The 15,227-nt window shown below is 37.5% G+C and overlaps 1 protein-coding gene across 2 annotated transcripts in view; it reads left to right on the forward strand.

Moving 5' to 3' along the window:
- LOC125090540 (phospholipid-transporting ATPase ABCA3-like) overlaps positions 1–15,227 on the forward strand; it is a 127,559-nt gene that overhangs the window by 85,435 nt on the left and 26,897 nt on the right. For both annotated transcript variants that reach the window (XM_047713302.1, XM_047713303.1), the window contains exons 23-24: positions 3,414–3,584; positions 5,803–5,981. In XM_047713302.1, coding sequence (XP_047569258.1) covers positions 3,414–3,584; positions 5,803–5,981 — 350 coding nt within the window. The remainder of the gene's footprint in view (positions 1–3,413; positions 3,585–5,802; positions 5,982–15,227) is intronic.

Below are 15,227 nucleotides of genomic sequence, written 5' to 3' on the forward strand. Positions count from 1 at the left end.
TCAAAAGAGTGCTACTTCATGATGTGAGGAAGACTCACTTGAAAGCATTTGAGTCTGTGAGCCCTAATCTAAAAGGAAATGATCACTTAAGGGGCTAAAGAGAAATAGTTGTTTCAGAGTAAGACTAGGAATAAATTACTGTTTTAGAAAATTTTTGAAGGAGTTTTTTAGGAGGACTATGTTGCAAAGAGTAATGCAAAGTAGGATGAGAACAAAATGGAAGCCAGTAGATTTGGCAATTAGAAAATCAAAGGAGACTTCCATTTTTAAGCAGCAGAACAAATGCTATGATACTATGATGCAAAAATAATGAACTGAGAAGAAAGTATGGAATTGGCAGAGGCCAACAATAAAATAAAAACAAGTGTCCCCAAAGGTAAGCAAGCATCAAAGATAGCTTTGACTTGTGGTTATTGACAGTATCTGTTGACCTTAATTTTCCATTTTATAAGTTGTGTGGAAATTAGAAGTCAGAATAAAGAGCATAAAGATATAACAAAGATTTAATATCTTCTATTAAAATTAGAAGTTCAAAGGGCTATGTCCTCATTATAAGGAAGAACAAAACTAGCACCACAATAGGACACAGAAAGGAAATTTGTAAAGATTGATTTGGACTGAAATGAAGAATAATAATTTCCCTTTGGAATTTTTAAACACATGCAACTATTCATACTGGCTTGTGTCCTGAAATCAGAGAACCAATGTAAGCTGAAAAACATAACCTGATAATTTATTTTAAGTAATCTTGGTTGGTTGTGCCCTCAGGTGAATGGCAAAGGGACACATAATTCTTTGACTTTAAAGGATTCCCATAGTTATATTTGCTGGAGAACTTAAGATCGAATAAAGGAACAAAGGAAGGAAAAGAGGAAAAAAACAAGGTCTGAAGAGCAAGTGTTAGTAAAAACCACAAATTGTAGAATCAGAATCAGACCTGCAAAATTAAGATTTGGGATTTTTAGAATGATATAAAATATGTATGCCTAAAATATTTAAATTGTAACAGAGTCTTAGGAATATGAGCAAATAATAGAATATAAATGATAGAACATATAACAAATAATAGAACATGTATCATATATGTTATATATGCATACAATATAAATATATGTTTAAATTATTAATATGTATAATATGTGTGTTTAATAAATTGTAAAAAAGTGTGTCAGGAATATATGTATATAGTATATATATGTAACATATATCATGGAATATAAAATAATAGAAATATATACATTTATGCATATGCTATATATGTACATGTATGCTTTTTATATGCACACACACACACACACACAGATAGAGAGAGAAAACAAGTAGATCTAGAAAAGATCCAAAAAGAATCATGAGAAATGTTAAGATTTAATAATAATTTAAATTAAGAACTCAATGGATAGAAGTGACACCGTATAGATGGGTATTGTTTTTTATCCATTCTGTCACCCTATGTCTTTTGATTGGAGCATTTAGCCCATTTACATTGAAAGTAATTACTGAAAGATATGTATTCTTTGCCATTTTATTACTTGCTTTGTGGTTGTTTCTGAAGTTTTCCCCTGATCTTTTCTTGTCTTTCATGTTTTGTTTATTTTCTTTAGTGATATATTTAGAGTTCTTTACTTCATTCTTTACAAATTTATTTGTGGTTTTCGACTTGTGGTTACCATTAGGTTTGTATATGACATGTCCTGCATATAATAGTCTATATTACGTCGATGGTCATTTAAGTTTGATGGGGTGCCTGGGTGGCTCAGTGGGTTAAAGCCTCTGCCTTCGGCTCGGGTGGTGATCCCAGGGTTCTGGGATCGAGCCCCACATCGGGCTCTCTGCTCAGCGGGGAGTCTGATTCCTCCTCTCTCTCTGCCTGCCTCTCTGCCTACTTGTGATTTCTGTCTGTCAAATAAATAAATAAATAAATAAATAAATAAATAAATAAATAAAAGTGTGAACCCGTTCTTTTCTCCTCTCCATTTTAGGTGTATATGTTATACTTTATATTTTTTGTGAAATTAAATACAATTAAAATTTAGTTCCACAGCTACAATGGGCACATTTCAAGTGCTCAGTAGCCAGTTGTGTGTATTGGTACAGCTATAGAGCTATTCTGTATTCATAAAAAGATAGTGCTGGTATATATTGTGCCATTTTTGGTATCTGTTTAATTGGCTAATATCCTGGATTTTTCAATCTGGATCAATTACTTGACACTGGACAGAATCACCATGGGTTGGACACTTGAGTTTTGCTCTTGGCTATCTCTCTTTGCCCAAAGTGTCTTATATGAAATTTCTGTTTAGACTAGATTTTATCTTCTTTGTAAAAAACTGAATTCATGATCAGGATTCCATAATGTCAATTTAGAAATTAAGCACGTTTATATTATCAGGAATTTAGTCTCTAATAATTGTTCATATTAGGGACGCCTGGGTGGCTCAGTGGGTTAAGCCGCTGCCTTCAGCTCAGGTCATGATCCCAGCGTCCTGGGATCGAGTCCCACATCGGGCTCCTTGCTCAGCAGGGAGCCTGCTTCTCCCTCTGCCTCTGCCTGCCACTCTATCTGCTTGCACTTACTCTCGCTCTCTCTCTCTCTCTCTCTCTGACAAATAAATAAAATCTTTAAAAAAAAATAATTGTTCATATTAAATACATTCTTGAACAATTATCACATGATCTCCCTGATATGAGGGAGAGGCAACATGGGGGGTTTGGGGGTTAGGAAAGGAATAAATGAAACAAGATGGGATTGGGAGGAAGACAAGCCATAAGAGACTCAGTCTCACAAAACAAACTGAGGGTTGTCAGTGGGGAGGGGGAAAAAGGAGAGGTTGGTTGGGTTATGGACATTGGGGAAGATATGTGCTATGGTGAGTGCTGTGAAGTATAAACCTGGTGATTCACAGACCTGTACCCCTGGGGCTAATAATACATTATATGTTAATAAAAAATTTTTTTAAAAATTAAAAAAAAATACATTCTTGAGACAGACAGTAATTATCTATCAGCTGGTTCCTTGATTTTTCTACTCTCAAACATGTCATAATTTCCCTAATTGCTCCCTACTATTGAATTATAGGCTTTATCTCCAACTTCTACTTTATTCCCTTACTTGATCGATTAGGATTAGAAATATAAAAAATAGTAGTGGTTTCCTATCCATATCAGGTGTCAGGAAGTCTTATCACATGGCCACCCACTTCACCAAAGAGACTTTTCAGAACTCTGCAGTATCAACACAAAATTTGTCACTGGGTGTCAATTGGAACAACTTATTGGGAAGTAATTAGTGTTCTTCAAATATAATAATCTGTTTTTTTAATTCCCTGAGCTTGCTTTGACCATCCTTGGTGGATTTGTTGTCCTGGAGAAAGTTAATTTCCTATAATGAAATCTAATCTTATCATCTTTTTTAGAAGTTCAACATAAGATGTCAAAAACCACCAGAGCCTTCATACTTAATTCATTACTGTTCTTTCCCAATTACAACCTTGCGAAGTGTATCAGTGACTATTTTACTTTCCACCAGATAAAGAAATGGTGCTCTGGAAATAAGCCTCCTATCTACCTTAATTGTAGTAAAGAAAGTAAGTATTATTAACCTTAAACATAAAATCGCCAATAATTTTTCCAGCAAAAATGGGTTAACTGGGGAATGGCACAGAATTGCAATATAGGACAAGCAAGTTGGAGCAAATCATAGGCAAGTCTCACAAGCATTGTTTTAGAGAGGAATATTATTCAGGATGAGGGAGGAAGCTGGGACAGACGTTTGGAAAAAAAAAAATGTCCATTTGAGAGAAGCAAGAGTTTAGGGTGATGACTTTCTAGTTGGCTGAGTTGCAGGAGTAGTCAGTTTCTCATAGGAGATACAGTGTACATTTTTTGTTGTTGTTGTTGGGGCCTGTCATGGAGGATTCTTTCCTATTGAAGAGTCTTCTTTTGGATCTATAATTGATAATTCTTCTTGTCATTAACAAGTGGTAGGGTGTGAGAATTCCCCCTGTTGGCCTCCTGACTCCACTTTAGAGAAGTGTCCCTTTATTAATCTTCACAGTATTCTTGGCATCCCTAAGCCTAAGAAATTAGTCTCAGGCTTAACCCATGAGACATGTGGGAAATCAGACCTTCTTTCAAAGGAGGAAGTCAGGACACACGTTCAATACGTAGGTCATTTTGCAAAACTAGGGGGGAAACCTTTGGAAATATAATAAAACCTCAAAAGCAAAGCCAAGGTAAGTTTAAAGTAGTCGTCAGATATAAAAATAAGAGCTACTAATAATCAACCATCTAGTAACTACATACATTATTTTAAATTGTCACAACTTCAAGTTCTCAGTTTTTTATACTCATTTCAAGGAAGAGGACTATGTGCCCTATGCCACTCAGCTTTTATGGTCCAGAACTGGGATTCACTGTTTATGTTCCCTCATTGCATAATGCATTTCATCTTTGGAAAAGAACCTCCAGGGGAAGAATTTGTATTATATTTACTTTTCCTATTTTCCACCACCACCACCACCACTCATAATCACCCACACTTACCTGCCCACAACTTATTTGAAGGAGTGGATGAAATCCATTCTCCAGTGTTTAATATAGTATCTGCATGTAGAGGAATTCAACTGTTTTTCGGTTTTTGTTTTTGTTTTTTTATTGTTGTTGTTGTCATTTTAGATAGGTAAAGTTCAGGATATGGTAATTTGGGTGATAAAGAGATGTACAGTAAAGGAAAAAAAAAAAAAACAAATCCCAGAAAGAAAAGTAAGAGAAAGGCAAACAGTACTGCAGATTTTTTGAAAAGGGTAAACATTCATGTTAACTTTAGAAATCCTCATGGTGGTGCTGTAGCATTTAGTAGGTAATTTTGAAAATACCTTACTTTGGTGAGAGTGGGCAGAGTGAGAAGGAATACTTAGTAAGCCAGATCTTACCTAGAACTGTAGTCAATGACCTCAGAGGGAAGCTCAGTGTTCAGAACTATAAGTTGTATGATAATAAATTTTAGGGGATGAAGTGAGGTAGAAAGAAATGGAAGAGAAACATTTCAGGTAAAATATAGTGACATGGAAAGTTAGGTATTATTGAGTCTCCAAGGAGCAGGGAATATTTTGCACGATGTAGAAGTGTTCCAGTTTCTCTATACCCCCTCCAACAACTGTTATTTTCCATTTTTTTTTTAATTATATAGCCTTTCTAATAGGTATGAAGTTGTATCACATTATTGTTTCGATTTGCATCTCTCTAATGTTACCAGTGATGTTGAGCATCTTTTTGTTACCTGTTATCCATTCATGTATTTTTTTCATAGAAATTCAAGTATATAGTTTTCTTGTAACAGAAATTCTATGTCTTTTATTCAACTTTCTTCTCAAAGCTCAAGAAATATCACTAATGGTCATTTTTACCTTTTAAAGCAAAGTGTTATCTTTTATACAAGTATTTGCACTTTAATACTTTCTTCTAATTATTAACTTAAGATTTCACATGTCTGAAAGGATTTGGGGCATATTTTTTATGGCATCCAATAATAATAAGCATATCAGTAAATATATTAATATTTATATGCTTACTTGATTATTATATATTATATTCATGAAATTAACCTTCAGAATTCATTGTTGAAAAGTTATTTTGGGTAGTAGGATAACCACTTTTCACACTCCAAATAGTTTACTTGTCCCAATTTAGCCTAATACTTCATTTCATCTTTTATTTCTCCTTTATTGTTTTTTAGTCCTTGTTTATGGTGGATTAAGATCGCTCCCTTTCAATTCACCCCCCCCCCTCCCCTGCCATTCTCAGGAACTGCAAAGAACATTTATTCTTTGGAAGAGAAAATGATTGGAAAGTACATGATTATAATGAGTATCACAGGCTATATTTGCCTTCTCTTCATTTTCTTTTTGGACACTACTTTGTGGAAGATAAGAACATTTTTCAATCAATATATTTACTTTGGTATCTATAAGACATTCAGGAAGGTGAGTAATTATGCGGGAGCCTTAACTCCAAGCAGAATCTTTTAAAAAACGGGGGTGGGGGGGGTGGGGAGGGAGGGTGCTTGGGTGGCTCAGTTGGTTAAGCCTCTGCCTTTGGCTCAGGTCATGATCTCAGAGTCCTGGTTCAAGCCCCACATCGGGCTTCCTGCTAGTGGAGAGTCTGTTTCTCTCTCTCCTTTTGCCTCTCCCTGGCTTGTGCTCACATTCTGTCTTGCTCACTGTCTCTCAAATAAATAAATCTTAAAAAAAAAATAATAACTCCAAGCAACTGGAACATTAGACCTAAAAATCATGTATATCTATACATGACTATCTCAGTTACTGGTACTCAGTTACTGGTACTCAGTACCAGTTACTGGTACTCAGAGTGCAGAGCCCAGCAAGGGGCTGGGTTGGTCCTAGGAGTCTGAGATCATGACCTCAGCTGAAACCAAGAGTGGCTGCTTAACTGACTGAGCCACCCAGGTGCCCCAGAAACATATTTTCTTAAATAAAATCTGTTGAAGTTCTAGAACATAGGTGAGGTTTGGTGGGGTGAGGTCCGGAGCCATGACCAAGAAAGAATTCTTGAGACATCTTTGGTGCAAAATGGGGGTTTATTAAAGCACGGGGACAGGACCCATGGGCAGGTGGAGATGTTGCTACCCCAGGTTGTGAGGGATGGCAGGCTGTGTACCCTGCGGTTGGGGGAAGGTGAGGGAAAGGGAGGTTTCAATGGAGCTTTCATATGCTAAAGAAGGCCTACAAGGTGCCTGGATCAATGTTGTCTTCTGGCAAGCCATTAACATCAAGATAGTTGGGAGATTCCAGTCTTGCAGGATTGTGATCTCTGCAAGTTAACTATTTGATTCTCATTTATGGCAGTCAGCGGTGCCTGAGGAATGTTACACATATTACCCAGGGAAGCGGGTGGAGAGGGGGTGCAGGATGCCAGCTTTTGCTTTGTCCTCAGTCAGCCTTCTGCTCCCTCATCAAAATCCACTGAGGTTTAGCTTACCTACAATAAACTGCATTTGTTTTTATTGATTATTTCAAGGAACCAAATTTTGTGTTTACTAATTTTCTTTATTTTTGATTGTTTTCTCTTTCATTGATATTTTTGGGCTTTATTTAAAATTTTTTCTTCCTGCTGCTTGCTTTTGGGTTACTTCTTCCTACCTTCTTTATGAGAAGACTGAAACTACAGGTTTTAGGTCTTTCTTCTGTAATAACATAAACATTTAAAGCAAAACATTTCCCTGCAAATAGTCCTCAAACTCTATCCTGAAAAAAATTTGATTACTTCTATTTTCATTATCATTCAAATGTTTAAGTATTTTTTTAAATTTAAATTTTAAAATTTTTTTATAAACATATAATGTATTTTTAGCCCCAGGGGTACAGGTCTGTGAAGTGCCAGGTTTACACGCTTCATAGCACTCACCATAGCACATACCTTCCCCAATGTCCATAACCCCATCACCCTCTCCTGAACCCCTCCTGACCCCCCGACCCCCAGCAACCCTCAGTTTGTTTTGTGAGATTAAGAGTCACTTATGGTTTGTCTCCCTCCCAATCCCATCTTGTTTCATTTATTCTTTTCCTACCCCCCCAAGCCCCCCACGTTGCATCTCCACTTCCTCATATCAGGGAGATCATATGATAGTTGTCTTTCTCTGATTGACTTATTTCGCTAAGCATAATACCCTCTAGTTCCATCCACATCATCGCAAATGGCAAGATTTCATTTCTTTTGATAGCTGCATAGTATTCCATTGTATATATATATATATATATACACCACATCTTCTTTATCCATTCATCTGTTGATGGACATCTAGGTTCCTTCCATAGTTTGACTATTGTAGACATTGCTGCTATAAACATTCGGCTGCACGTGCCCCTTCGGATCACTACATTTGTATCTTTAGGGTAAATACCCAGGAGTGCAATTCCTGGGTCATAGGGTAGCTCTATTTTCAACTTTTTGAGGAACCTCCATGCTGTTTTCCAGAGTGGTTGCACCAGCTTGCATTCCCACCAACAGTGTAGGAGAGTTTGCCTTTTCCCACATCCTCGCCAGCATCTGTCATTTCCTGACTTGTTAATTTTAGCCATTTTGACTGGCGTGAGGTGGTATCTCATGGTGGTTTTGATTTGTATTTCCCTGATGCCGAGTGATGTGGAGCACTTTTTCATGTGTCTGTTAGCCATCTGGATGTCTTCTTTGTAGAAATGTCTGTTCATGTCCTCTGCCCATTTCTTGATTAGATTATTTGTTCTTTGGGTGTTAAGGTTGCTAAGCTCTTTATAGATTTTGGATACTAGCCCTTTATCTGATATGTCATTTGCAAATATCTTCTCCCATTCTGTCAGTTGTCTTTTGGTTTTGTTAACTGTTTGCTTTGCTGTGCAAAAGCTTTTGATCTTGATGAAGTCCCAATAGTTCATTTTTGCCCTTGCGTCCCTTGCCTTGGGCAATGTTCCTAGGAAGAAGTTGCTGTGGCTGAGGTTGAAGAGGTTGCTGCCTGCATTTCCCTCAAGGATTTTGATGAATTCCTTTCTCACATTGAGGTCCTTCATCCACTTTGAGTCTATTTTCATGTGGGGTGTAAGGAAATGGTCCAGTTTCATTTTTCTGCATGTGGCTGTCCAATTTTCCCAACACCATTTGTTGAAGAGGCTGTCATTTGGACATTGGACATTCTTTCCTGCTTTGTTGAAGATTAGTTGACCATAGAGTTGAGGGTCCATTTCTGGGCTGTCTATTCTGTTCCATTGTTCTATCTGTTTTTGTGCCAGTACCACACTGTCTTGTTGATGACAGCTTTGTAATAGAGCTTGAAGTCTGGAATTGTGATGCCACCAACTTTGGCTTTCTTTTTCAATATTCCTTTGGCTATTCGAGGTCTTTTCTGGTTCCATATAAATTTTAGGATTATTTGTTCCATTTCTTTGAAAAAAATGGATGGTATTTTGATAGGAATTGCATTAAATGTGTAGATGGCTTTAGGTAGCATAGACATTTTCACAATATTTGTTCTTCCAATCCAGAAGCATGGAACCTTTTTCCATTTCTTTGAGTCTTCCTTAATTTATTTCATGAGTATAGTTTTCTGAGTATAGATTCTTAGCCTCTTTGGTTAGGTTTATTCCTAGGTATCTTATGGCTTTGGGTGCAATTGTAAATGGGATAGACTCCTTAATTTCTCTTTCTTCTGTCTTGTTGTTGGTGTAGAGAAATGCACTGATTTCTGTGCATTGATTTTATATCCTGACACTTTAGTGAATTCCTGTACAAGTTCTAGCAGATTTGGAGTGGAGTCTTTTGGGTTTTCCACATATAGTATCATATCATCTGCGAAGAGTGATAGTTTGACTTCTTCTTTGCTGATTTGGATGCCTTTAATTTCCTTTTGTTGTCTGATTGCTGAGGCTAGGACTTCTAGTACTATGTTGAATAGCAGTGGTGATAATGGACATCCCTGCTGTGTTCCTGACCTTAGCGGAAAAGCTTTCAGTTTTTCTCCATTGAGAATGATATTTGCGGTGGGTTTTTCATAGATGGCTTTGATAACATTGAGGTATGTGCCCTCTATCCCTGCACTTTGCCGAGTTTTGATCAGGAAGGGATGCTGTACTTTGTCAAATGCTTTTTCAGCATCTATTGAGAGTATCATATGGTTCTTGTTCTTTCTTTTATTAATGTATTGTATCACATTGATTGATTTGTGCATGTTGAACTAAACTTGCAATACTGGAATAAATCCCACTTGGTCGTGGTGAATAATCCTTTTAATGTACTGTTGGATCCTATTGGCTAGTATTTTGGTGAGAATTTTCGCATCTGTGTTCATCAAGAATATTGGTCTGTAATTCTCTTTTTTAATGGGATCCTTGTCTGGTTTTGGGATCAAGGTGATGCTGGCCTCATAAAATGAGTTTGGAAGTTTTCCTTCCATTTCTATTTTTTGGAACAGTTTCAGGAGAATAGGTATTAATTTTTCTATAAATGTTTGGTAGAATTCCCCTGGGAAGCTATCTGGCCCTGGGCTTTTGTTTGTTTGGAGACAAATGTTTAAGTATTTTTTAAAATTTCCTGTATGATTTCTTTTATTGATTTATGGATTACTTAAAAGTTAAATAAATTTTAAAATATTTGGGAAGTTTCTAGATATATTAATTATTACTGATTTCTAGTTTAAGTCCTTCATGGTAAAAAAAAAAACACTCTATAGTCAATCCTTTTAAATTAATTGATAATTGCTCTATGGCTCAGCATGTGATCAGTGATCAATCTTGGTGATATGCCATATGCATGTGAAATAAATATGTCTTTTGTATTTGTTAGTTATAATGTTCTATAAATATCAATTAAGTTATGATGGTTGATAGGATTGCTTATATCACCTAGTTTCTAACTGATATTTTTGTTGGATTTATCTTTCAATTGCTGAGAAAAGAGTGTAAAATCTCCAACCCTAGTTATAGGTTTGTTTATTTTTCCCTTTAGTTCTGTCATCTTTATTTTTTTTAAAGATTTATTTATTTATTTATTTAACACAGAGAGAGAAATCACAAGTGGGCAGAGGCAGGCAGAGAGAGAGGAAGAAGCAGGCTCCCCGCTGAGCAAAGAGCCTGACATGGGGCTGAGATCATGACCAGAGCCGAAGTCAGAGGCTTTAACCCACTGAGCCACCCAGGCACCCCAGTTCTGTCATTTTAAAAAATATATATTTGAATCTCTATCATTAAGCCAATAAACATTTATTATTATATGTCTTTCTGATTAATTGAATTATGGAGTATCACTGGTAATGACATATGTCTCTGATAATATTCTTTGTCTTAATGTCTATTTCCTGTAACATTAATGGGCACCTTCACTCTTGTACAGTTTCTCATGGTATGTCACTTTACATATATTTATTTTCTTTTTTTTAAACTTCTTCATTTTATTTTATTTTTTTTAGCGTTCCAAGATTCATTGTTTATGCACCACACTCAGTGCCCCATGCAATACGTGCCCTCCTTAATACACACCACCAGGCTCACTCATCCCCCAACTTCCCTCACCCCTGTAACCCTCAGTTTCTCAGAATCAACAGTGTCTCCTCTTTTGTCTCTCCCTCCAATTTACCCCAATTCACTTTTCCTTTCCTTCTCCCAGTGTCCTCCATTTTATTCCTTATGTTCTACAAGTAAGTGAAACCATATGATAATTGACTTTCTCTGCTTGACTTATTTCACTCAGCATAATCTCCTCCAGTCTCATCCATGTTGATACAAAAGTTGGGTATTGGGGTGCCTGGGTGGCTCAGTGGGTTTAAAGCCTCTGCCTTCAGCTCAGGTCATGATCCCAGGGTACTGGGATGGAGCCCCAAATTGGGCTCTCTGCTCAGTAGGAAGCCTGCTTCCCCCTCACCCCCGGACCCCCCCCCCCCCGCCGCTCTGCCTACTTGAGTTCTCTGTCTGTCAAATAAACAAAATCTTAAAAAAAAAAAAAGTTGGGTATTTATCCTTTCTGATGGCTCCATAATATTCCATTGTATATGTGGACCACATCTTATTTATCCATTCATCTGTTGAAGGGCATCTCGGGTCTTTCCAGAGTTTGGTGATTGTAGCCATTGCTGCTATGAACATTGGGGTACATATGGGCCTTCTTTTCACTACATCTGTATCTTTGGGGTAAATACCCAGTAGTGCAATTGCAGGGCCATAGGGTAGCTCTATTTTTAATTTTTTGAGGAATCTCCACACTGTTTTCCAAAGTGCCTGCACCAACTTGCATTCCCACCAACAGTGTAAGAGGGTTGCCCTTTGTCCTCATCCTCTCCAACACTTGTTGTTTCCTGTCCTGCTGATTTTTGGCCATTCTAACTGGTGTAAGGTGGTGTATCTCAATGTGTTTGTTTGTTTGTTTTTAAGATTTTATTTATTTATTTGACAGACAGAGATCACAAGTAGGCAGAGAGGCAGGCAGAGAGAAAAGTAGGGAAGCAGGCTCCCAGCTGAGCAGAGAACCTGATGTGGGGCTTGATTCCAGGACCCTGGGATCAAGACCTGAGCCAAAGGCAGAGGCTTTAAACCCACTGAACCACCCAGGCATCCCAATACCCAACTTTAACCCAGGTGCCCCTCAATGTGGTTTTGATTTGAATTTCCCTGACTGCTAGTGATGATGAACATTTTTTCATTTGTCTGTTAGCCATTTGTATGTCTTCTTTGGAGAAGTGTCTGTTCATGTCTTCTGCCCATTTTTTGACATGATTATCTGTATTTTGGGCGTTGAGTTTGAGGAGTTCTTTATAGATCTTGGGTATCAGCCTTTTATCTGTAGTGTCATTTGTGAATATCTTTTTTTTTTAAAGGTTTATTTATTTATTTATTTGACAGAGGAGTTCTTTATAGATCTTAAATATCAGCCTTTTACCTGTAGTGTCATTTGTGAATATCTTTTTTTTTTTTTAAGATTTATTTATTTATTTGACAGAAGTCACAATTAGGCAGAGAGGCAGGCAGAGAGAGAGGAAGAAGCAGGTTCTCCACGGAGCAGAGAGCCTGATTCGGGGCTTGATCCCAGGACCCTGGGATCATGACTTGAGCTGAAGGCAGAGGCTTTAACCCACTGAGCCACCCAGGTGCCCCTGAATATCTTCTTACATACATTTATTTTCAAAATTCTATGTCTTTTGTTTTTTAAAGATTTTATTTATTTATTTGACAGGCGGAGATCACAAGTAGGCAGAGAAGCAGGCAGAGTGAGAGGAGGAAGCAGGCTCCCAGTTGAGCAGAAAGCCCGATGTGGGGCTTGATCCCAGGACCCTGGGAACATGACCTGAGCTGAAGGCAGAGGCTTTAACCCACTGAGCCACCCAGGCGCCCCCAAAATTCTATGTCTTTACATTTAAACTGGCCCACTGTAAACAGCTTGTAATTGGGTCCTAACTTTTTATCCATTCAGATAATCTCTGACTTTCCAATTTGAGCATTTGGTCCTTTATTGATAAATTTGTATTTCCATCTACCACATATGTTATTTGTCTTCTATTTGTCCCTTCAGTCTTTTGTTTCACTCTTTTTACATTTCTGCCTTAACTTGGGTTAATTGAATATGTTGGAATTCCATTTTAATTTTTCAGTTCACTCTAGCAACACTTTTGTATTTATCGTTAGTGGTCAATGCAGGCTTTACAAAATATATAGTTAATTTTCCATAGTGTTTTTAGAATTAATATTGTAAAATGTAGTAAATATGAAACCATAAATGTCCATTTCTATCCCTTGCTTTTTTTTAATGCTGCAGTTGGTGTATGTCTTACATCTATACATGTCATTTTTATTAACCATGAAAAATAATATATTATGTATTTCAAAGTAGCCAACAGGAAATGAGTTTGTATTTATGTAGATACTTAGCATCTCTGGTGCTATTCATTCTTTTCTGAATATAAGAGTATCCCTCTGCTATGATTTTCCTTCAGACTGAAAACTTACTTAAGGACTTATTTTAATATGACAAAAAGAATATAAAATATTTCAATGTGTTAAAATGACAATATTTTGGATATATTTGTTTAAATAAAATGTGTTTCCTACCTTTATACTGTCATTTTCAGTCTTTCCTTTCCTCTCTTTAAAGTCCTCTTTACTATTTCTTGCAGGGATGATTTAGCAGGCATGAACTCCTTTAGTTTTTGTTGTGTCTGGGAATCTCTTTATCTCTCCTTCTATTCTGAATGATAGCCTTGCTGGATAGAAGCATTCTTGGCTGCAGATTTTTCCCAGTCAGCACTTTGAATATATTTTGCCACTTTCTTTTGGCTTGCAAAGTTTCTGCTTAAAAATCTCATGCTATCCTTGTGGGGTTTCCCTCACAAGTTATGATGTCCTTTTGTCTTCCTGACTAATTTTTTTTCTTTTCACTGTATTTTGCCAATTTAATTATAGCATGTCTTGATGTGGGTCTGCTTCTCTGTGCTTCCTGCATCTGAATATCTGTTTCCTTCCCCAGATAGGGATGTTTTTAGCTATTATTTCTTCAAATAAATTTTCTGCCCCCTTTCCTCTCTTTTTCTTCTGGAACTGCTATATGAATGTTATTACATTTGATGGAGTCACTGAGTTTCCCTAAGTCTATTTTCATTTTGCATTAATCTTTTATCTCTCTTTGGTTCAGTTTGGTTACTTTCTGTTACTCTTTTAGGTCATTAATTCATTCCTCTGCTTCTTCCATCCTGTCTTTCATTCCATCAAACATGCTTCTGATTTTGTTTATTGAGCCCTTTATCTATGTTATGTTAATTCTTATCTCTGTGTTAAGGATCTCACTCATATCTTTCATATGATACTCCTGTGAGTATCCTTATGATCACTGCTTTAAATTCTGTATCAGGCATGTTACTTATATCTGTTTCTTTTAGATCTCTGGCTATGGTCTTGTCCTATTCTTCCATTTGGGATAAGTTTCTCAGTCATCTCTCTTCTGCTCTTAAAAGTGGTAACTTTAGGAAAAAGAGGCCCTGTACTGCCTTGCAGCGCAGTGTCCTGCTCAACAGGACCTGACACTTTAGGAGGGTATTCTTTGTGTGTTGCTTATGCCCTGCTGTTGTCTCTGAGTCCTTTCAGTGTAGCCATCTGCACTCACTGCCTATTGTGGGCTATGCTCACTCTCTGTGGTATTAGTGGGATCCAAGCAGGGCCAGCTCTAAGGGGCATGCCTGCCAGGGATCACGAGAGTGAGTCAGTGGTGTTAGCAAAATTTTAGATGGGCTACTAGTCCTATACCAGATCCCCTGAAGCACTGCGGCAGCTGAGGTTGTAGGCCATGGCAGCAGGGGGGTTGAGGCTGAGCCAGCAATGGCTGGACACATCTGGGTCTAGTGCATGAAGGTGGCTCTGGGAGCATGGCTCAGTCCCAAGTTGGATGTGCGCAGTACACTGCAACAACTGTGTACCAGACAGTTGTGTAGGAATACACGTGCCAACAAAATTTGCCCTGAGCCCAGTGCCAAGGCTAACAGGCTCCGAGTAAGTGAGTCCTCAGGAGAAATCATGGGCTTAGTGCAGTACTAGCCCATTAGTTAGCAAATGTTTGTTCAACACCACCTCCTGCAAATAGCTTTGTGTTTATGCTGGGGGCTGGGGGAGGAAAGTGGAATGTGCCAGCTCCCTTGTTTTCAGAGAAGTCCTCCAACACACTCTGAAATCAGTATGCACAGATATCTCTTGTTTGTCCCTGGTGTT

The sequence above is a fragment of the Lutra lutra genome, chromosome 18, assembly GCF_902655055.1.
Source record: "Lutra lutra chromosome 18, mLutLut1.2, whole genome shotgun sequence".
Classification (NCBI taxonomy): domain Eukaryota; kingdom Metazoa; phylum Chordata; class Mammalia; order Carnivora; family Mustelidae; genus Lutra; species Lutra lutra.